This window comes from Mesoplodon bidens (genome assembly GCF_964165515.1).
Source record: "Mesoplodon bidens genome assembly, chromosome: 4".
Taxonomy (NCBI): Eukaryota; Metazoa; Chordata; class Mammalia; order Artiodactyla; family Ziphiidae; genus Mesoplodon; species Mesoplodon bidens.
This window is the reverse complement of record NC_138160.1, coordinates 57,341,349-57,365,325: the sequence shown is the minus strand read 5'-3', so window position 1 is coordinate 57,365,325 and position 23,977 is coordinate 57,341,349. Positions and strand designations below refer to the sequence as shown.

General features: G+C 40.3%; 1 protein-coding gene across 1 annotated transcript in view; it reads right to left on the bottom strand.

Moving 5' to 3' along the window:
- Positions 1 to 23,977, bottom strand: part of MCCC2 (methylcrotonyl-CoA carboxylase subunit 2) — a 59,512-nt gene that overhangs the window by 23,750 nt on the left and 11,785 nt on the right. The window contains exons 5-8 of the mRNA XM_081231075.1: positions 22,988 to 23,115; positions 19,951 to 20,063; positions 8,243 to 8,356; positions 1,312 to 1,376 (exon numbers count right to left, since the gene is read on the bottom strand). Of these exons, the coding sequence (XP_081087201.1) occupies positions 1,312 to 1,376; positions 8,243 to 8,356; positions 19,951 to 20,063; positions 22,988 to 23,115 (420 nt within the window). The remainder of the gene's footprint in view (positions 1 to 1,311; positions 1,377 to 8,242; positions 8,357 to 19,950; positions 20,064 to 22,987; positions 23,116 to 23,977) is intronic.

Sequence of the window (23,977 nt, the reverse complement as noted above, 5' to 3'; positions counted from 1 at the left end):
GCATCTCTTCCTGATTCCATGTTCAGTGGTGTCCCGCTGGTAGCTTAAAATCAGCTATGGCGGGATAATTCATACCACAAATTTTGGCAGATGCCACAAAGCAGGACATTTTCCCTCCTCAGCTAAGCATTTACCTGCTATTGAGCATTTAGCTAAGCTATTCCCCAGCATTGCAAGCAGCCTGCATGGACCTTAAATGGACACTAGCCCCTCAAGCAAGCCCTAGATAGCAGCTCAGTCATAAGCAAATGTAAGTCCTCATATAACTTCCCCAACAGCCCTTAAGATCAACAGTCTCCCCTGCCTCTCTGCACCTGTATGCTTAGATAAAATCCCCATGGAACTTACCAATACCCCAATCTTCTGGTTTGATTGACCAATCCAGCTGTAGTCAGGGGACCCCAAAGCACTCCAACCATGGACCCCAATAAAAACATGTACCCCAGGTCCTGTCTCTCTCTCTGGGCACTCTGCCTAGACCGCCTCATGTGGCCCCTCAAGGTGTGCTGTGTACTTCCTCCAGGACCTGTGACTGATAAACTTCTCTATTTCAAATTCTCTTGTGGTCTGTTGTTGAACCACGGCTCACCATCCAGCACCCTGTGCTCCACTTAACAAGTGTTAATTAAACAAAGGCATAATGCCTGCACATCACTGGGTTAGCCCCACCTTCTATATGCCTATACTTCTTTGTAGCCCTTATCATGTATACATATTTATATAATTTTTTGTTGATTATTTCTTTATTGAAGAAAATAGACTAGACTATAAGCTTCTTGAGATCAAAGACAATGTTTATCTTATTATCTCAAATACCTAAACAGTGCCTGGCACATAACAGGTGCTCAATGGATGTTTGTTAAATAAATAAGAAACCTGTTTCTCCAGTCTTTCTAGGCTATAATGAAAAAGTTGATGTTCTTGCTTAGAAATGGAACTCTAAAGAATTGGACCCTAAAAGAGCAGATCTAGAACAAATAAACTGGTTTGATCTGGCAAGTTTAACACCTGGAAAAAATAATTTAACACTTCTTTTTGTTTGTTTGTTTGTTTTGCGGTATGCAGGCCTCTCACTGTTGTGGCCTCTCCTGTTGTGGAGCACAGGCTCCGGACGCGCAGGCTCAGCGGCCATGGCTCACAGGCCCAGCCGCTCTGCAGCATGTGGGATCTTCCCGGACCGGGGCACGAACCCGTGTCCCCTGCATCGGCAGGCGGACTCTCAACCACTGCGCCACCAGGGAAGCCCTAACACTTCTTTTAAACAAACAAGTGACAATCAATCCTGGAAAGAAACAACTGCTTCTGTTTCACCTGCAGTGAAGATCAGCACCTCCAAGATCCTCAGCTGACACCTCTTCTCCAGTGGCTGCTTTAACCTACAACAAGGATAAAAGTCAATGGTGAGTTTTCTCCATCAGAGATACAGTAAAGTCTCCTACAAACAAACAAGTTCCATTCTGAGAGCGCGTTCGCAAGTCCTATTTGTTCGTTAAGTCCAACAAAGTTAGCCTAAGTATCCAATTAACACAATCGGCTATACAGTACTATACTGTAATAGGTTTATAATACTTTTCACACAAATAATACATAAAAAACAAACACAAAAAATAAAGAAAATATTTTTAATCTTACAGTACAGTACCTTGAAAAGTACAATAGTACAGTACAATAGCTGGCATACAGGGGCACGTTTGCATCTTCAGAAGTTCTCAACTTGAAGGTTTGTATGTAGGGGAATTACTGTATTAAAATGCTGTCCTACACACCTCCTAACCTAATTATATCTACCATTCTTTCTTCCATAGAACTAGACATTTTGTTTCTCATCCCATCCACCTAGGTAAACCTAGATAATATTGTCTCTAGTCTACTGACGAGAAATGTGAACCCACAGTCACTAAGGAATTTGCCCACAGCCTCTGAGCAAGGGATGGAACCTGATCTGAACCCAGACATTCCTGGTCTGAAAGCACTCTCTTTCCCCTACATTATTCTGCCTCCACACCCATGTTAAAGCCTTTGTGTCTGTGCACATGCTGATCCTACTGCTGGGCTCCCTTCTCCCTCTCACCCACCCGGTGAATCCCCAATTATCCTTCAAGCCCTATCTGCTCTGTGTGGCTTTCCCTGACCTGCCCAGGCCTTTTAACCATTAACGACACTCCATGGTTTTAACAGAGCAATGTTTGCTCATCTGTGGTTCAAGAGCATTCCACCTACACCTCCAACATGGCGCCTACCAGACTATATGTCAGTAATTTGCATGTGTCTCTGTCATCTCCTCTATACTGTGAGCTCCTTGATGGCAGAAACTGTGATTTATTCATCTTTGGACACAGTATATATATTGAAGTAATGCTACTTTTTCACCTTTGCTGAAAAATTCCAGTGACTATCAAAAACAACTCTTAAAGGTATAATATCTTTAAGATGGGGGAAAAAAATCTCCATGACTACCCACATCTAAGATTCAGCATAATATGACTAAAAAGAAAGAAACCTTAAGTAATAAATTAAGAATGACTTAATTATAGGAACTGCCCTGGTGGCGCATGGGTTAAGAATCCACCTGCCAATGCAGGGGATGCGGGTTTGATCCCTGGTCAAGGAAGATCCCACATGCCGCGGAGCACCTAAGCCCGTGCGTCACAAATACTGAGCCTGTGCTCTAGAGCCCATGAGCCACAACTACTGCAGCCCACGCACCTAGAGCCCATGCTCCGCAACAAGAGAAGCCACCGCAATGAGAAGCCCGTGCACCGCACAGAGAGTAGCCCCCGCACGCCACAACTAGAGAAAGCCCACACACAGCAATTAAGACCCAACACAGCCAAAAATAAATAAATAAATTAATAATAATTTTAAAAAAGAATGACAATTATAGCCTGAGAATTTGAACAAGAAAAAGGAAAAATCATTTAATGCTAAATGCCAACCTGATCCCTTAGGAATCATTTATTGATTCCTACTTCTTTGGGTTGGTCAATTTGTTTCTTTTTCAAGTAATAAAAGAAAAGCTTTTATGAGAGTAATGAACACTAATCTAAAATACAGCATAGAAACGACTTATTCATTACATCAAAAGCTCTGTCTTAAATAAAATATTATTCCACAGGGAGAGGTAATTAAATTTGTCACCTCCAATTATGCACCCCCAGAACTAAATTCTTGATTCTCTTCTTCCCAAAAAATTTGGTGTAAAATAACATTCAGTCCAGACAATAACTACTTATAAGAGGTGTCTGGATACTTAAAGTTGTAAAAACGAATAAACGTCTGATATATGATAATTCATTTTCAGGGAACTGACTGTTATCAACTGAAAAAATAAAGATTTGTCATCAGTTAATATTTATGGAACACCCACAACATATTTGAAACTGTGATATGTATAAAGATGATAAAAGTCCAAGAGAAAATGAAAACTGCTCATTCTATTAAATAGTAAGTTCGGATGATAAACAAAAGGTAGGAGAACAAAAAACTCCTTCAAAAATTTGTCTTTCTCCACAGGGAACTTTGCTCAATATTATGTAACAACCTAAATGGGAAAAGAATTTGAAAAAGAACAGATACATGTATATGTGTAACTGAATCACTTTGCTGTACACCTGAAACTATCACAACATTGTTAATCGGCTATACTCCAATATAAAATAAAAAGTTTAAAAAATTTACCTTATTAGTATGCATTTTTTTCCAACCACCTTAAGCTACTGAAAGCTACAACTTCACATTATATGTGAAACCTACAAAGCCTTTTTTCAATTTTCAGTGAAACAAGCATCAAAATTTAGAATTCTCAAGCAGATAAGGAGGCTGCTGCTTCTTTTTCTACCTGTAAATACAGTCTTTTGATGGTAGACTACTGAACAAGGTTTAGCTCTCTAACAGAACTGCAGACTTCAGCTGCTACGTTGCTTCTTTCTAAGGCACAAGTTAAATCTGAATCCACTGAATAGACACTGTAATGCTGACCTTTAGACAAAATCTTCTCTTGAAAACAGTTAGCATTATTTCAGTATTATGATACTACCTATATTCCCAAAAAGATGTTTTAAAATTTTAGTCATATCTTTACTTATTCTCTAGTGAAAAATAAACAAGAATTACCCAGGAAAGTTTACTACACATAGGTAAATTAACCAACGATTGCTATCACACAGAGCTAGAGAAATACTGAAGAATAATATTTAATATTATGCTGTAGGGGTTTTGAATAATGCCTTGAGACTTTTAATTCATTTGAAAAGGCAGCTCTTCAGGCTTATCTGATCCTCAGTAAAAGTTATTAAAAATTAATACAATCATTTGGAAAATACACTTATTTAATATCAAAGTATAACATCTTTTAATATACTCTTTTTAATAAACTTGAGTTAATATTCCAAAACCAGGTAATTCTTTGACAGACTTTTGAAGCAAAAAACTTACTTTTTAAGATATAGTTCACATACCACAAAATTCACCATTTAAAAGAATACAGTTCAGTGTCTTTTATTACATTAACAAGGCTGTATAACAACCATCACCACCACCTAATTCCAGAACATTTCTTTGTTCCCAAGAGAAACCCCATACTCATTAGCAGTCCCCCCCCATTCTACCCCCTCCCAGTCCTTGGCGACAGCTAATCTACTTTCTGTCTCTATGAATTTGCCTGTTCTACGTATTTCATAGAAGGGTAACTACACAATATTTGTTCTTTGTGTCTGGCCCAATGTTTTCAAGGTTTGTCCATGTTGTAGGATGTGTCAAAACTTCTTTCCTTGGGCTTCCCTGGTGGCACAGTGGTTGAGAGTCCGCCTGCCGATGCAGGGGACGCGGGTTCGTGCCCCGGTCCGGGAAGATCCCACATGCCGCGGAGCGGCTGGGCCCGTGAGCCATGGCCGCTGAGCCTGCGCGTCCGGAGCCTGTGCTCCGCAACGGGAGAGGCCACAACAGTGAGAGGCCCACATACTGCAAAAAAAAAACACAAAACAACAACAAAAAAACCCTTCTTTCCTTTTTATGGCTGAATTACTCCACTTGTAGGTTTATTATAGCTTTAGAAGTTCCTTGACTTTATTCTTTTTACCTATTTAATATTCTTGGATTTTACTTACGTAATGGGATGTTTTGTTGTAGTCAGTAGAAATTACCTGTGTCTTCAGCCAGCCTCTCTTTATCACTCTGAAGTCTAGGATCATGTTGTGACAGAAGCAAAGCAGGGTGACAACTGCTCTCTTGAAAATCACAATGGAGATATCCAAAGGAGAGAAGAGGAAGAGCCAAGGATGCCATAATCCAGTCCTCGGTGCCTGCATCACGGGCAGGTGGCCAGTGAAGTTGCACAGGGTCCCACTCTCAGAAGGGCCCTGTGCTTGGAGTTTAATGCTTAGTGGTCACCCTAGTGAAAGTCTAACTAACTTTATCTTTGCATTTGTGTTCTGTAAGTGAAGTCTGATGGGACAATGGAGCATGTGTGTTGAGGTTTAGAGCCTCAGATCTTGTGCAGTCTGCCTCCCCCCCATCTCCCTGGGATGGGTTCTTGGCTCCCTGCTTCCCCGCTGACTGGTGCCTGCGCCCTGGGTCCTGCCCTACCTTCTCTTCCCCACCCCTGCCTAGCACCTGTTACACCCGCCCCCAGTGGGGGCCTGACACAGGTGTAGGGAGGATCAGAGGTCAGGTGTGCCCCCCATGGTGTCTCAGGGAAGAGCATGGCAGCCCCACCACTGTCTTGGGCTGGCAGTGCTGAGGTATGCTCTCCAACAGGCCACTCTGCGTGTTGGGGGAGGGGGGGCCGGGGGGGATGCTAAGGGCTAGCCTTTTGCTCGTTCCCCATCTGGGTACCAAGCACATTCTCACATGGAGGCAGCACATCCTTGGGGACATGGTGGGCCCATGGGAAGTAGAGATGCCTGGCGGGGGCGGGGGGGGGGGTGGGGCCTGTCGTTAAATAACAAATAAAAACACCATGACTGGTAGACAGACCACAGAAGAAGGGAACATGTTTCATATTTTAGTATCTTTTACAGTAGTTTTCTCCTTTTTGAACAAAGGGTTCCATATTTTCATTTTGCACTGGGGTCTGCAAATCATGTAGCTGCCCTACCAGTGATCCATAAAGCTTGCTAGTATTAAAAATTTAGGGCTTCCCTGGTGGCACAGTAGTTGAGAGTCTGCCTGCCGTTGCAGGGGACACAGGTTCGTGCCCCGGTCCAGGAAGATCCCACATGGTCCAGGAAGATCCCATATGCCGTGGAGCGGCTGGGCCCGTGAGCCATGGCCGCTGAGCCTGCGCGTCCGGAGCCTGTGCTCCGCAACGGGAGAGGCCACAACAGTGAGAGGCCCGCGTACCGCAAAAAAAAAAAAAAAAATTTAGAGCACCACTCATAGCTATTCTAACTCTTTTTTCTTGGGGGGTGGGGGGACTTAACCTTTTGAAAAGATAATGTTTTCACAAGACTCGGAAAGTCAAAGGTCTCTCTCCCACCCTGCTTCAACAACATTTACTCTATCCTTTTCAGTTTCTTTATGCATATACAAGCTTACAAATATATAATTCCCCCCCTCCACTTTATGCAAAAGTTAACACACTATGTGTAAGCACCTTGCTGTTTTCACTTAACAATTTATTGGTTTGTTATTGACCTTGAGTAGAAGATAAGATAAGTAAAAGTATTTTTCTTCAGCCAGCACCATTCAAGGGGGAAAGGACAGTCCTTTCAACACATGATGCTGAGACAACTGCATGTCCACGTACAGAAAAATGTCGAACCCCTTCCTGAAACTGCACCAAAAAACCACTCAAAATGGATCACAGACCCAAAAGTAAGAGCTAAAATTATAAAACTCTTAGAAGAAAACAAAGGATTAAATCTTTGCAACCTTGGAATAGGCAATACCTTCACAGATAGGACACCAAAAGCACAAGCAAAAAATATATATATAAAAATTGGACTTCATCAAAACTTAAAATGTTTATGCTTCAAAGGAAAATACCATCAAGAGGGTGAAAAGACAACCCATAGAAGGAAATATGTGTAAATCATACATCTGATAAGAGACTTGTATCCAGAACACATGAAGAATTCTTACAACTCAATAAAAAGACAAGAGCCCAATTATGGGCAAAGGATCTGAATAGACAGTTCTCCAAAGAAGATATACAAATAGCCAACAAGCACATGAAAGATGCTCAGTATCATTAGCCATTAGGGAAATGAAAATCAAAATCACAGTGAGGTACCATGTCACACCCACTATGATGGCTACCGTCAAACAGACACACAATAACAAGTGTTGGAGAGAATGTAGAGAAATCAGAACCCTCACACACTGCTGGCAAGAATGTAAAATATGCTCTGGACAGTTTGGCTGTTCCTCAAAATGTTAACCTTAGAGCTACCATATGACCCAGAAATTGTACTTGTAGGTTTATATCCAATAGGAATGAAAACATACCCATATAAAAACTTATACATGAATGTTCATAGGAGCATTATTCATAATATCCAAAAAGTGGAAACAATCCAAATGTCCATCAACAAAATGCAGTCTATCCATACAATGAAATATTATTCAGCCATAAACAGGAAGGAAGTGATTCCTCCAAAATTTAAACATAGAATTACCACATGATTCAGCAATTCCACTTCTGAGTATATACCCAGAAGAAATGAAAGCAGGGACTCACACAGATATTTGTATACTCATGGTCACAGCAGCATTATTCCAAATAGCCCTAAAGTGGAAGCAACCCAAAAGTCCACTGATGGATATGGATAAGTAGATAAAATGCGGTATGTACATACATTGGAGTATTATTCGGCCTTAAAGAGGAAGGAAATTCTGAAACATGTTACAACATGGATAAATCTTGAGGACATTTTGCTAAGTGAAATATGCCAAACCCAAAAGGACAGATATTATATGATCCCACTTAAATGAGGTTCCTAGAGTAGCCAAATTCATAGACAAAGTAGAATCATGGTTGTCGGGGCAGTGAAGGAGGTGGGGAATAGGGAGTAAGTGTTTAATGTGGACAGAGTTTCAGTTTGGGAAGATAAGAACATTCTGGAGATGGATGGTGGTGATAGTGGCAAAGCAAAGTGAATATACTTCATGCCAGAGCACTGTATACTTAAAAATGGTTAGAATGGTAAATTTTATATTATGCATGTTTCACTTCAATCAAGCAAGCAAGTAAGCAAACAAGACTATGTTCTTACCAAAAAGAAACAAACAACCAGCTTCTTACCAAGGGAGGTCCTCCCAAGAAAATGGTACCCTGCTTGCGTACGATGATGTTTTCATCAGCCATCGCAGGCACGTAAGCTCCTCCTGCTGTACAGGAGCCCATGACCACTGCTATCTGGAATCCAAGCACACAAGAAACTCATGCAGTACAGCTCAGACAGTGAATTTACACAGTCCCTGGATCCAGAGTTCCACAAACACTGCAGTACCAGGGAATATTACTAGCTTGTACCCGTGTTTCTCTCTTTTCTTTTGGCTGTGCCGTGCGGTTTGTGGGATCTCAGTTCCCGACCAGGGACTGAACTGGGGCCACGGCAGTGAAAGCCTGGAATCCTAACCACTAAGCCACCAGGGAACTCCCTGTGTTTCATTTTTAAAATGGAGTCCTCTAAGTGTTTAGAATAGTTTCCTAATTTTTGTATCAAAGCATTTTGAAAGACTTATGTCACACTTTACAAAGCTTGTGGACAATCTCCCTGTTAAAGAGAAGACTGGCCAAACAGACCCTTACCCTGAGCAACTAATGGAGAGAAGAAACTCACAATCCATCCATAAATTAGCAAAATTATATTAAAAGGACAACTTTTAAATCTAATAATAATAACAGTAATAATAAGTCCTCTAAACAATTGCCACTTACCTCAAAGGAATACTGAAATAATTCTCCAAATGAGTAATGTTAATTTTGTGTTACCCTGAACATAAGACCTTCTAAATATAAAACTAATGTCAGCATCACAATTGAAAATCTCGCTAAAAAGAAAGTCCATTGTGTTGAAGCTGGGTGATGCATACCTGAGGGTTCACAGTACTATTTTCTCTACTTTTGTGTGTGTTTGAAATTTTCCATGATAAAAGCTTAAAAAAAATTCTTGCTTAGAGATTAGTATGACACATAATAAATATGGGTTTTGCTGATTACCCCTAGATAGGAATAAACAATATCACAGAGAAAAATAAGAGAAGTATGTGGTGAATATTTTCTTAGATTATCACATGAAAGTAGATTTTGCTAATTCCAATAGGCCATCAGTTTTCCTTCTAGTCATACAAGTATCTGTTCTGAAAAAAAAAAAAAAAGCCACACTAGTATTAATCCAAAAGTGAAAGGCAGCATGAGTTAACATTTTTCCATCTGAATGGCTGTCACAAAAGGCATTTTCCCCTATTTCATGTAACGTTATGAAAAATGGCTGTAACATTTCTTTGTCAACATACTACAGAAGAGTTTATCACTTACGGTTTTGCTTATCAATCACCCAGTTTTTTTTCTTTCAGTTTTATTGGAATATAATTGACATACAGCATTGTATCAGTTTAAAGTATATAGCATAATGATTTGACTTACATATAGCATGAAATGATTCTTAGTAAGTTTTAGAAAATATCCATCAGGGACGTTGCTGGCGGTCCAGTGGTCAGGACTCCGCACTTGCACTTCAGGGGGCTCGGGTTCAATCCCTGGTGGAGGAACTAATATCCTGCATGCCGTGTGGCAAATTAAAAAAAAAAAAGCAGAGCCTAACCACTGGACCGCCAGGGAAGTCCCCAAAATTTTTAAAATAGAAAAATGTTTCTCTTATGATGAAAAAACCCCTTAGCATCTACTCTTAACAACTTTCATATATAACATAGAGCAGTGTTCATTATATTATTCATATTGCACATTACATCACATTACTTATTTATCTTAAAACTGGAAGTTTGTACCTTTTGACCTCCTTCATCCAAGTCCCCTTCCCCCCATCCCTCGTCTCTGGTAACTACAAATCTGATCTCTTTTTTTATGGGCTTGTTTGTTTGGTTGGTTTTGAAGTATAATCAACCTACAGCACTATGTTAGTTACTGTAATACAACAGAGGGATTTGATATTTCTATACATTTCAAAATGATCACAATAAGTCTAGTTACAGTATGTCGCCACATACAGATATTACATAATTACTGACTATATTCCCCCCACTGTACATTTCATACCCACGACTCATTTACTTTACAACTGGAGATCTGCACCTCTTAATCCCCCTCACCTATTTCTCTCCCTCCACCCACACCCCACCTCCCCACAGAAGTCTGTTTTGAAGATATCTATGGCTAGAAAAACTCTTGCCCACAAGCACAAGGAAACATTCATCATAGCAGTGTTCATAATAGCAAAATATGCAAATAGACAACATGTCCATCAATACAATATTTTGAAAAGGATACTGTGGATAAATAAATTCTTTAAAAATCTGGGGCAAAAAGTAACACGGGAAAGGTTAGTACTTCATAAATCTAAGTGGAGGGTACATGAGTGTTCTGGTCTATTATTCTCTGTACTTTCTTCAAGTTTGAAATATTTTATGGGTTTTTCTTTAAGTTTATATCAGAAGCAAAGGACACAATTTCACCTTATCACCCTGTTCTCTGCACTAGAACACTTGAATCCACTATCAAAAAAAGAAGTCAAGGAACTAGAGAAGAGTCACAATGATGTAAGAATATGAAAGGGGACAATTTTCAAAAGTAAGCTCTAAAGAACTAAAGAGGCACAGCAGGGTTCCATGAAAACAACTATTGAGCAAAAGGAGAGAAAAGAAAAGCAACTGCCAGCAAGTGGTGTCCCAAGACCAAGGACTGGGGGTTGGGGGGTGGGGATGGAGCAAACAAAGACGAATTATCCTGTCAAAATGTCACAAGACAAAAATGAGGGAAATGAAACTAAATGCCATCCTGTCATCTCAGGGTGGAGAGAAAAGATGTACCAATTTAGCAGAAAAGTCTCTCAAGTGAATAGCTGACAAATTATTAGCACATAAGGCAAACAACAGTCTCTCCAGCCCTCAGATCTTCCAATGTCCGTCTGAGATGGGCAGTCAGGGTTTCGATCATGCTGCAGCCCCTTTGTAACCCGCAGCTCCAAGGGGCAGTGCTGCCGGGCTCCACGTCAGGGACCCATTTAAACCCCAGTCCCACCTCCTTTGATTCTTCTCTGTCTTGCTGGCTGATCTTCCCCCATCTCTGAACCTAGACTTGGCGGGGGGGGGCGTCGGGGGAAGAGAATACCCAACTCACTTTGTATTCTCCCCTATCTTGTTTTTAAAACTTATGGTTTGAGACCTCCAAGCCCCTTTTTAACTATCACAAATGCTCTCACAAAATGAATTTTACCATATTCCTAAGAACACTTCAGATGCCTTTTCACCACAGAATCTCCGCAATCAAGGAAATCAACAATCCACTTCTCAGACACCAGGTGAGGCATCACAAACATATACAGAAGACTTCTGCTCAGTAACAGAGGAGGAGACGGTGGTAGGCAGCTTCTAAAACGCCTCCCCCCCGCCCCCTGTCATCCTAGACTCTTGGTATTCACTTCCTGTATGATCACGTCCCCTTGAGCGTGCATCTGGTGACATGCTGGTAATGAATGGAATATGGCAAGTGATGGGACATCACTGCTGTGCTCAGGGTATGAGGGGCCGTGTCTTCTGTCTTGATGGCCCTCTTTCTCGCCCACCTGCTTGCTCACTCTGATGCAGCGAGCTGACATGCTGTAGGGAGAGGCCCACAAAGGAAAGAACCTACAACAGTTCATAAGGAACTGAGGGGTTTCTGCAAAGAACTGAATCCTACCAACAGCCACATGAATGAGGTAGGGGGCGGAGCCTTGAGAGGACTGCAGTCAGTCACATGATCCAGCTAAGTGCAGAGCTCAAGGATCCAGCTAAGCTGTGCTCAGACCCCTAACCCACAGAAACTGTGAGATGATAAATGTTGTTTTAAACTGTTATGTTTGGGGGTAATTTGTTCTGCAGTAATAAAGAACTAATACAGAGATCAAAAACCATCTCCCTTAAGTGACTGCAATTGAGGCCCATCTGAAGACCTAGGATAGTCTCTGAAGTGCTTTGTTGTTGTTGCTCTTTAATGTATCTGTGAACTATTCCTCTAGTCCAGAGGTGGGAGACAGACCAGCATTAGCATTCTGTACCATCCCAGAAAGTGATGAAAAACCAGGAGAAAGATGTGGATAAACCGTGAAGCCATTATGATAAGTGAAAGAAACCAGGCACAAAAGACCACTTAGTACAATTCCATTTATATGAAATGTCCAGAATAGGCAAATCCATAGGTTACCAGGGGCTGGAGGGACTGGGTAAAAATGAGATTAACTGCCAGTGGGTATGGCATTTCCTTCTGGGGTGATAAAAGTGTTCTAAAATTGATTCAACCCTGTAAATACCCTAAAAACCATTGAATTATACATATTAAATGAGTAAATTTTATGGTATGTGAATTATAGCTCAATAAATTATACCTCAATAAAACTTATAAAATTAAAAAAAAATACAAGAGCTAGAGTTACTAAGTATACAGGAATCAAAATTCTCAAATTTTTCATCAATAAGAAAGAGAGGCTATTCTAGTTCCAAGTATCTAACAGACACAAAACTTAATACTGCTAAAGCAAGGACTTCCCTGGTGGCGCAATGGTTAAGAATCTGCCTGCCAATTCAGGGGACACGGGTTTGAGCCCTGGTCCAGGAAGCTCTCACATGCCACAGAGCAACTAAGCCCATGCGTCACAACTACTGAGCCTGTGCTCTAGAGCCCGTGAGCCACAACTACTGAGCCTGAGTGCCACAACTACTGAAGCCCACGCACCTAGAGCCCGTGCTCAGCAACAAGAGAAGCCACCGCAATGAGAAGCCTGCGCACCACAACGAAGAATAGCCCCCGCTCACTGCAACTAGAGAAAGCCCATGCACAGCAACGAAGACCCAATGCAGCCAAAAATAAATAAATTTATAAATAAATTTATAAAAAATATATATATATTGCTCAATAGAAATAAAAGAACACAGTTAAGTCACCACTGTCACACAATCTCCTCTTCTGCATTTAATTCTGAGCCCTTCACTCACAAAATAGAGTGAACGGGCACCAAGAGCTCCGCCACTGTGTCTACTGCTGCTTCTCACAGAGCATGGGGACCCCAGGGCCCAAACAGCACCGAGGACTTTCCACATCCCAAAGCATTTGTCTGTAGTACAATGAAGACCTTACACTGGGCCACACTGGACAAATGATTCAGAACCCCAGAAAGATAATTCTGCTGTTCTCTTCTACTAAAGGGACATTAAAGGGACATAAGGAAGCTGCATGACCACAAGCTGTTCTGACTGTGCTCAGAGTACAGGTTTGGCTGTGTGGGCAAATCCCAGGCACTATGTCAGGAGAGACATGACTGTGCCCCTCATCTGCATCAGAACAAAAGACAGCTCCCACGAGTTCCACTGAGAGGCCACCATCCACCCTGTCACCAGAGAAGTGGGCCTGCTCTGTGACAAGGACAAGCCAAGAGATCCCTCTTGCAGGGTCAGGAGGCCCATGGCAACTCAAAAACTTGAATCCAGAGCAAGAAAACAGCAAGTAGGCTAAGAATGATGTGTAACTGACAGTAACAATCTTTGTCATCACTGGCACAGATGGCACAGCAAAAGCTGGAAGTGAAAGGAAATGAGAGGCTACAAAGCAGAGGTAATGGTCTGGAAAAACTTTGGACAAAATTTCATTACCCTCCAGGTCTTGCCTGCACAAGTAGAGACTGGTTCTCATCACACCAAAAACAAATTACATATTGTAGGTCAGCAGCCTGCCCTATGGAAGGGGTGTCTGAGAGGGAGTCACGAGGTTTTATACCCAATTCTGAGAAGCTGTGTGAACTTTAGACCTCCATCTTTCCACTGAAAAATTGCAGAAGACTATCTAGTTCAAAGGCTCTCTGTGATAAATGTAATAGAACTTGGGGAGGGAGATTTCCAGTTGCTTGGTGGAAAAGCCATTAAAATTATAATATGTTTTTTAAATCTCTCATCTTTCTTCTTTTTCCATTCAAAGTATGGTAGAAAGCAAATACTGCCTGTATCACTTTTTTCTTCCTCTACCTGAAGAGTCACCATTAAAAAATAAAAGCCATAATATACACGGACAGCCATAATATACACAGACAGCCATAATATACACGGACAGCCATATTCAATGGCTGTCCAGAATTTAAGAACATTATCAACTATACCGACGATCACACTGCTGATCCTAGAACGTGCATGCTTATCCGTGCTCACTGGATAGGATGAAGTGTACACAGAGAACAAAAAGTCCATCTCACCCAGAACATTCTGTTTCTTCCTCAATCTTTTTATCAGAGAGCCTCAAAACAAACAAAAAAAAGAGTGGTTTCTTCTACCCCGACCCTATCTGGCTTCATGAGCAAGTTGAAATGCATTTTAAAAATAATAATATACAGTGTTTATCCTAACTAGGACCCTCAAAACAATTACCAAGGTCTGAAGCAAAGAAAATAAATTTCAAAAATAATGAGCTAAGCCAAGGAGGGAAGAGGGAGAAGTTAAGAAAAGAGGAAGGGAGGGACACTTGAGAATAATTTTAGGCACATCTCCAAAAAGGAGAACAAACAGGCAGAGGGGTAAAGAAGAAAAAAGGGGGAAAGGCCTGAGGAGCTGCAACTAAGCATAGCTAGGTGAATAACACTATTTCAGAAGAAATAAACCGTGAATAAAAAACAGAAACATTTGCTGCTGGTGTGGTAAGGATCACAGTAAAATGAGGAAGAGAATTAACGCATCAGAGCAAAACCAGTCTAGCAAAACTAGACTCTCACTAGACTATAAAAATTAATGGTAATGTAAGCCTCGAAGAGAACAAACACCAAGATCCCACTTCTGTAGAGAACTATAAGTCTCACATTTAAAAAGCCAGCAACATGGGAACCACATCAGGAAAATAAAAGAAGCACAGCCCCAAGATCATCACGGCATCAGGCATGGATTTGGAGAAGGACCGGAGAAGGTATCCTCGGGACGTGAGGCTCAGAGAAAGACCACTGGACACCAATACGCCAAGTCTTTAAACTTCAAAACAAACCAGGGTCCTAAAACCTACCAGAAAGTAAGGAAAAATGAAACAGAAGAGAATACAAAGGTAACTACCTAGTTAACTGTTTTTTCTCAAGTGCAAAAACAAAATTGTTGAACCTGGGAGGTCTGCAGGAATCTGGCCACATCTTTACAGCTGCAAAAATATAGGAAAAAACAGAGATATGGTTGTCAAGAGACATACTTCTTAGAAATCAGTGGATAAATGGACTTACAAAGGGCAAGGTTAATAACATTAAATAAGAACCAATCTTGGGGAGGAACAGTAATTGAACAAGTAAGGGAAGCTAGTGCTCACTATCAAAATGCACACATAACATAACTGCAGTTACAACAGTTATTGCTTTATGTACAAAATACAAAAAATTGTTAAACCAAAGTTTAAACCACCTAAACCAAAGTCTTAAATAAATAATAAAATATATTGGAAATTCCCTGGCCGTCCAGTGGTTAGGACTCGGCACTTTTACTGCCATGGCCTGGGTTGAATCTCTGCTCGGGGAACTAAGATCCTGCAAGCCATGCGGCGCAGCCAAAAATAATGATGATGATGGTAATAATAAACATACATTAAAATATAGGAAATAGAACTACTCAGTATGTTAGGTATCACTTTAATGGTTATTAAGGAGTTTCACTTAAATAATAAATTATTAAGTAGGTAAGTAAATGCGTTGGGATATAAACAATCCAATATTGTCTCTAATCTCAAGTGGCATAGAGTCTAGTAAAGGATTAGTCAGGATATGTCTAGATAAAAGGGATAAATGTCATTAGTAAGGTATAGCTCAAGAATTATGGGAGGTGGGGGGGAAGATCATTTCCGGTAAGGGATTCTGGGACGCTTCCCTGGAAAAGGTGGCATCTGAGATGCACCTTGGAAAATGGGTTGGAGACTCAGATCAACCCATATGGAAGGACTGCAGGAAAGAGAGTCCGGCATGGACCTGAGCAGAAACTCATGAAGGTCACAATGCACATGAAAAATAGCAAGTGCTTCAGACTGACGGCAGTTTACAATGCATGATCAGTAAGGCTAGAAAGTTAGGTTGGGGCTTCCCTGGTGGCGCAGTGGTTTAAGAATCCGCTGGCCAATGCAGGAGACACGGGTTCAATCCCTGGTCCGGGAAGATCCCACATGCTGTGGAGCAACTAAGCCCGTGCGCCACAACTACTGAGCCTGTGCCCTAGAGCCTTCGAACCACAGCTACTGAAGCCCGTGCGCCTAGAGCCCGTGCTCCGCAACAACAGAAGCCACCGCAATGAGAACCCACGCACAGCAATGAAGACCCAACGCAGCCATAAATTAATTAATTAATTAAAAAAGAAAGTTAGGTTGGAACCAGATCACACGAGGTCTTAAGTATCAGGCTGTGAAGTTTGGTCTGGAACAAGGGAACTAGATAAAGAATAACCTTATAGTAATGTGTACAACAGACAGAAAATGCCTGAACTAACTATGGTGATGGCAGTAGGAATGGAGTGGAGAGGACCAATCCAAAGGTAAAAACCAACATGACTTTATTCATCAAAGGTTTACTATGTATTGATTATCTGCCCAGCGTCAAAGGAGCTTCCAGGGGTACAAAAATAAGGAAGATATATATTTCTGACCTAAAAGGATTAAGTAGGGGAAAAATCAGAAGAGAATCAATGATGACATCAAAGTTTCAATCCTAGAGAAAAGAGCAAGAAGAAAGTACCAGCAACAGCACACAGAAACATGGGTGAAGGAACAAATCAGCAGGGGCAGCTAAATATAGAATGTCTACGCTGAGCCTCTGGTACCAGCAGGAAATCTAACCAAACAACAGAACCCCAAGGGTAGGTGGAGGTGGAGGGAGGCCAGGACCAGAGAATGATCATGGAAATGACAGGTATGTCATTAGATTTTATTAAACTACTAAGGACAAGTTCTTGAATGGGGTTGGGAGGATTAAATGAAGAGAGTGGGAGAAGAAGGAAACCAGTGGCACGAAGCCTAAGGAGAATTTCAAGAAAGGGAACAATAACAAAACCAACAGGTTGTACAGCATGAGAATCTCTAGGAGGTTAAGGTTAGCGGGACCCTCCGAGGGCAGCAAGGTTTTTAGGAAAGTGAGTGGTCAGGAACGAAGATGCTGGGCCAATCCTTAAGAAGTCTGGTAATCCAGGGAGGGAGAGAAGCTTCAAAAACAGCAGAAGCTAGAAAAGGTCCTTTTCTTTGTGCATCATTTTTTGCTACTTTTTCCTTTAAAAAAAAAAAAAGGAAGTCAACATGATTATTGGCTGTGAGAAAAAAATTAAGTGGATGTGAAATATTAAAGCAAAAGAGAGAAAGAGGATTGATGATGAAGCACAAATGAGGCATCAGTATTAAGATTATAAATGACAAGTCTAGTCTTGGAGAAGAGAGACAATTCTTCCTGGGATTAAAAAAAAAGACAGAGTAAGCAGTATTGTTTTTAATAGAACAGTGCTCACACATGACTTCCTCAGTAAAGTACGAAGCAATAGCTTCAGTGGCGATATCAGGTTTATAGTTCATATATTGGGGAAAAGATGAGAAGAGGCACCATGGACACTAGGATACAATAACAATTAGATTTTTTTTTTTTATTTCACGAGGTTCATGAGAATATAAGAAGGCAAACCTCAACCACAAACTTCCTATTGGGGTGAAATAGAAAAAACAAATGCTGAGAAGTGGCTCAGTTAAAGAAATACTGATGTTAAAATTTTTAGGAAACAAAAATTAAATAGGCAAACTGAAAGCATTCAGTCAAATGCCCCTTAGATATTTTAGATTTTTTTATCATAAGCAGATATTGCTTATTCAAAATTATAAGGACACTTTTAATTTTAAAAAGACCTAGTTCTTAAAGCACTTCAAGCTTCAGGTTCCACAGGAGCAGAGACCCTACCTGGTTTTGTTCATCTAGTACAGGGCCTGGCTTAGAGTAGCTTCTCCATAAATATCTGTTAGATGTTGTCTGACATTTTATATAGTCCCACAAAAGCTACATGAAGAGAAAGACAGAATAAGCATGTAAGGTGGCAGAGGTCTACAGTGAGTTGAATGGTGCCCCTCCGTGACCCAAATTTGTCCACACCCAAATCTCCAGAACCTGTGAATGTGACCTTATTCGGAAAAAAACAGGTCTTTGCAGATGTAATTAAGTTAAGGATCTTCAGATAAGATCACTCTAGATTACCCAGGGGCACCCTAAATCGAGTGACAAGTATCCTTGTAAGGGAGAAAGGGCACAGAGGAGAAGACCATGGGAAGACCAAGGCAGAGACTGGAGTCACATAGCCACAAGCCAAGGGAACGCCTGGAGCCATCAGAAGCTCAAAGAGGCAAGGAACGGAATCTTCCTTAGAGCCTTCTGAGGGAGCACGGCCCTGCCGCCACCTTGATTTCAGACGTCTAGCCTCCAGAAACGTGAGAGAATAAATTTCTGTGATTTTAAGCCACCCTGTTTGTGGTAATTGGTTACGGCAGCCCTAGGAAACGAATACAAGTTTCATATAGCTATATAAACTATAATACCAGGTTAAATGGGCTAATTTCCCCATAAGACAAAAGATCACAATAAGAATTTCATAACAGATGCAAGGATGCAAGGGCCATCTGTACAAAAGTGAGCAAAGCTGAAGTTTCTATTTAGATAAACAAAGCAGAGATATACGCAAGGTCGCCACATATCAGTAAAATATATAATAAATAATAACAACACATTGTACTGGTAGATTATAAAGAAGACAGATAATAATTGCAAGTGATGACTAATTAATTAGAATACTAATAAAAATACTACAAACTTAAGAAATTCAATAACAAAACAAAAACAAAGGAGTTGCAGCAGTATTATGAAGTATTTCAAACATACAAAAAAGATTAGAATAATAAAATAAATATTCTTTACCTAATACCCAGTCTTAATAAATCTTAACGTTTGGTTAAACTTACTTCTGAATTTTTTTAAAGGAATAAAATATTTCAGATACAGTTGAAGCCTCTGTAGACCTCCTACTTGGCCTTTATTCTCCTCCTCCCTCCCACCTCAAAGGTAACCACTGTTCTACAGTTGAGTCTATCATTCCCAAGTACCTGTTTATACATAATAGATTATTTGATATATTTAACACTTGCATACATAGCAATTTGCTATACATTTATTCTACACTTTTTTTTTACCCAACATATTTTTTGAGGCTTATTTCTGTTGAGGCACACAATTCTAGTTCATTCATTTTAACAGCTAACTATTATAACTCTCCTATGAATGGGCATTTACTTTGCTCTTTAACTTTTGCTATAACAAACAATGTTACAAGGAACTTTCTTGTACATGTCTCCTCATACATATCCTAGAATTCCTCCAGAGTATAGTCGTAAAAAAGCAATTTTACTCAGCGTTCTTTCTTTTTAAAAACTCTTTTCCTTTGGTAAATAACCTTTATTATAGCATGACAGTATTCCCATATTTAGCAGATGAATCTGACTGGAGATATCTTTATGATGTTTTCTGTGGAAAAAGACTAAATTCTGTATTAAATTCTGTTCAGGAAATTCCCTGGCGGTCCAGCGGTTTGGACTCCATGTTTTCACTGCCAAGGCCCTGGGTTCAATCCCTGGTCAGGGAACTAAGATCCTGCAAGCTGCATGGCACAGCCAAAAAAAAAAAAAACAAATAAATTCTGTTTTAAGTCATCTCAGAATACCTGGTTAGCAAAGACATTTGACACAAAAAGCAATACGTCTCATTAATGAGAAATTACCTGTATAATACTTTTAGAAGACATAACTGCCTGATTATAGAATATGCGGCCAAAGTGATCTCGATCTGGAAATACCTCTGCTTGTCGAGGTAAGTTTGCTCCTCCCGAATCAACTGAAGAGAAATAAGTACATCTCAATGAACAAAACATGCTACACACAGGAAGACTTATCTCAATGATAACATCAGTTCTTTTTTTTTTGCGGTATGCGGGCCTCTCACTGTTGTGGCCTCTCTCGTTGTGGAGCACAGGCTCCTGACGCGCAGGCTCAGCGGCCATGGCTCATGGGCCCAGCCGCTCCGTGGCATGTGGGATCTTCCCGGACCGGGGCACAAACCCGCGTCCCCTGCATCCGCAGGCGGACTCTCAACCACTGCGCCACCAGGGAAGCCCAAACATCAGTTCTTAATTACATTCGCAAAAAACTTGCCCTATCTTTCTAAACTCTTCTACAGCCTCTTTCTCCAATCCTTCAACACAGCCCCCCAAAATATACTGTTTTCTTCAAACACATTAGGCTCTCCTACTCCTGTGCAGAATTCCACTTGAAATGTTTAGGCCATTCTCTCCCTTGAGGATTAGCCCCAGAAACACCAAAAATCCTTAACCAGTTCAGCTAAAATTGGATCTTTCTCTCTTTTAAAACAATCTGAAAATCATCTACAGAATTCATGCGATAAGTTTATTGCACATTGCCTCTGGTACTCTTTTTACTGCAGATTACAGTGGTGGATAAGAATGTCAGCTGAGTTCAAAACAGAGCTTCATTACTTCACAGCTGTGTGATCACAGGTGTGTTTCCGAACCAGTCTACTGCCTGGGTCTCCTCACCAGTGAAACGAAGGTAACAGTGGCTATCCCATAGGGTTGTTATTGGGATGACATGAAATAGTGTATGTGAAGCACTTAGCTCAGCACATACTGTGAGTGCACAGAGTGAACGTTACAAAAAGTTAGCTAGTCTTATACCTATCACTCTTGCCTGCAACCACTAAGTCTTCTATTGATATTTAATACATTAAAGACAGGGACAACACAATACTCTTCACTGCATCCCTACAGTGTTGGGCACAGCACCTGCAAGCAATGGGGCCTCATTTGCTGTTTTCTATACGTGCAATGCAGTTCACACTGAGTCAATGAGGTAAATTCACTTTCATAGGAGAAAAAAATCTCATCAGTACCTGTTCAAATATCCATAAAAATGAACAGTATATACTGGTGTTTTTACAAACTAAGCCAATATCCAGGAAGTACCAATTTTAAACTGCCTTGCTTTTATGTTCTTTTAAAAATATCCTCAGATTTAAATGTACTTTCATTCCAAATATAAATTTACTTTCACTGAATATTAAATTTCTTTAAATTACGTCTGCTCAAACTACGTACATAATCAAGCATTTAACCTAGTACCTGGCACTCAAGAGACCCATATATATTAGCTATTATTTTTTCATGGTTTGAACCCATTATGGTGAACAGAAAAACAAAATACTGGGCTGGTCAAAAAGTTCATTCGTTTTTTTCCACAACATGGTTCTAACTAGTGCTTAGTTGACTTTAACTTCATTCGAAACAATTTTGTTAGATTGTATGGTGACAGCTGTCATATCAGCCTGCATTTAAAAAAAAAAACTTATCAAAATTGGTGAATTTTTGTGTAGCCATTTTAATACTGAAGATGGAAGAAAAAAGGCAACATTTTCGGCATATTATGCTTTATTATTTCAAGAAAGGTAAAAACACAACTGAAATGCAAAAAAAGATTTGTGCAGTGTATGGAGAGGGCACTGCAACAGATCAAATGTGTCAAAAGTGGTTTGCGAAGTTTCATGCTGGAGATTTCTTGCTGGACAATGGTCCATGGTCAGGTAGACCAGTTGAAGTTGATAGCGATCACATCGAGACATTAATTGAGAACAACCAGTGTTATACCACACGGGAGGTAGCTGACATACTCAAAATATCCAAATCAAGTGTTGAAAATCATTTGCACCAGCTTGGTTATGTGAATCGCTTTGACGTTTGGGTTCCACATAAGTTAAGTGAAAAAAACCTTCTTGACTGTATTTCTACATGCGATTCTCTAGGTAAACGTAAAGAAAACATGCGATTTTTAAAACAAATTGTGATGGGTGATGAAAAGTGGATACCGTACAATAATGTGGAACGGAAGAGATCGTGGGGCAAGGGAAATGAACCACCACCAACCACACCAAAGGCTGGTCTTCATCCAAAGAAGATGATTTTGTGTACATGGTGGGATTGGAAGGGAGTCCTCTATTATGAGCTCCTTCTGGAAAACCAAACGATTAATTCCAACAAGTACTGCTCCCAATTAGACCAACTGAAAGCAGCACTCTAGGAAAAGCATCCCAAATTAGTTAACAGAAAAGGTATAACCTTCCATCCGCATAATGAAGGACCCCATGCTTCTTTGTTGACCAGGCAAAAACTGTTACAGCTTGGCTGGGAAGTTCTGATTCATCCACCATATTCACCAGACACTTTGGATTTCCATTTATTCAGGTTTTTATAAAATTCTCTTAATGGAAAAAATTTCAATTCCCTGGAAGACTGTAAAAAGCACCTGGAACAGTTTTTTGCTCAAAAAAATAAAAAGTTTTGGGAAGACAGAATTATGAAGTTGCCTGAAAAATGGCAGAAGGTAGTGGAACAAAACGGTGAATACATTGTTCAACAAAATTCTTGGTGAAAATGAAAAATGTCTTTTATTTTTACTCAAAAACCAAAGGAACTTTTTGGCCCACCCAATATACAGAAGAAAAAAACACCACTCATGTAGAGAAAAAAATGGCAAACACCAAAATACTGTCAGGGATTCTTCCTCAGTGATGTTATTATGGGTAGTGCTTGTTTACTTTTTCTCCCAGAGTTTTTAGCAAAGAATATGCATCTCTTTTGTAATTATAAGAGAAGCCAACAGTTTTTTTTAAATATCCATTGATAATGTCATACATATATAGCCTTCTAAACAATCTTGTATTTTTCTAGCTAATAAGTTTATTTTACTTGCCCAAGTAAATGCAGGGGAGCCTGTTTTGCATCGCAATTTCTTGTGCCCGTAAGTGTTTCTTCACAGTCACCGGGTAGTAGGTACCTCCTTTGACAGTGGCATCATTGGCAACAATAATGCATTCTACTCTGAAAGGCAGAAATTTCATTGGAAAGAGAACATGAGAGAGTTCTTCAAAGTAAAGACCAATTGCATCTCATTACAAGACACTCCCAATACAGCCTGGCAATTTCTAGTACATATCCCCAGTGACAGCCATTAGTAGACAATCTTATGATATAAAAGTTTTAATCACTGTTCACATATTTATTTATATAAAATGAATCACTTTTAATAAGTTTACAAACTCTAAGTTGATTTTTAAAGAATCATCACCCCATATTAGTAGAGAAAAACTAACAACCTAAGCCACATTTTGTAATGGTTCTTTGAAGGAAGGGGTCCTAACAAGATAATGCAAGATAATACAACAGGGCTTCCCTGGTGGCGCAGTGGTTGGGAGTCCGCCTGCCGATGCAGGGGACAAGGGTTTGAGCCCTGGTCCGGGAGGATCCCACATGCCGCGGAGCGGCTGGGCCCGTGAGCCATGGCCGCTGAGCCTGCGCGTCCGGAGCCTGTGCTCCGCAATGGGAGAGGCCGCAGCAGTGAGAGGCCCGCGTACCGCAAAAAAAAAAAAAAAAAGATAATACAACAACAACAACAAGGAATCCAAGTCTCGGGTGAAAAAATCCCTCATGATAAACCTTCAAAATTTCCCTTTAGGAAGGTAATTTTCAAAAAGGAAAACTGATCCATCAAAAGTATTTATTTTTCATGTCACTGCCATATGCTTTTCTATAAAACTAAAAGAAGTTTAAAGTACAACACTTATCTTGCTTAAAGTAACAACAGGTACAAACTTTAAAATAGTAGTCTGAAAGCATATACTATAATGAGTCATTAGTGGTGCCTTTTCTCACCAAAACCAGCCTGTCAGGTACCATGGCCCAC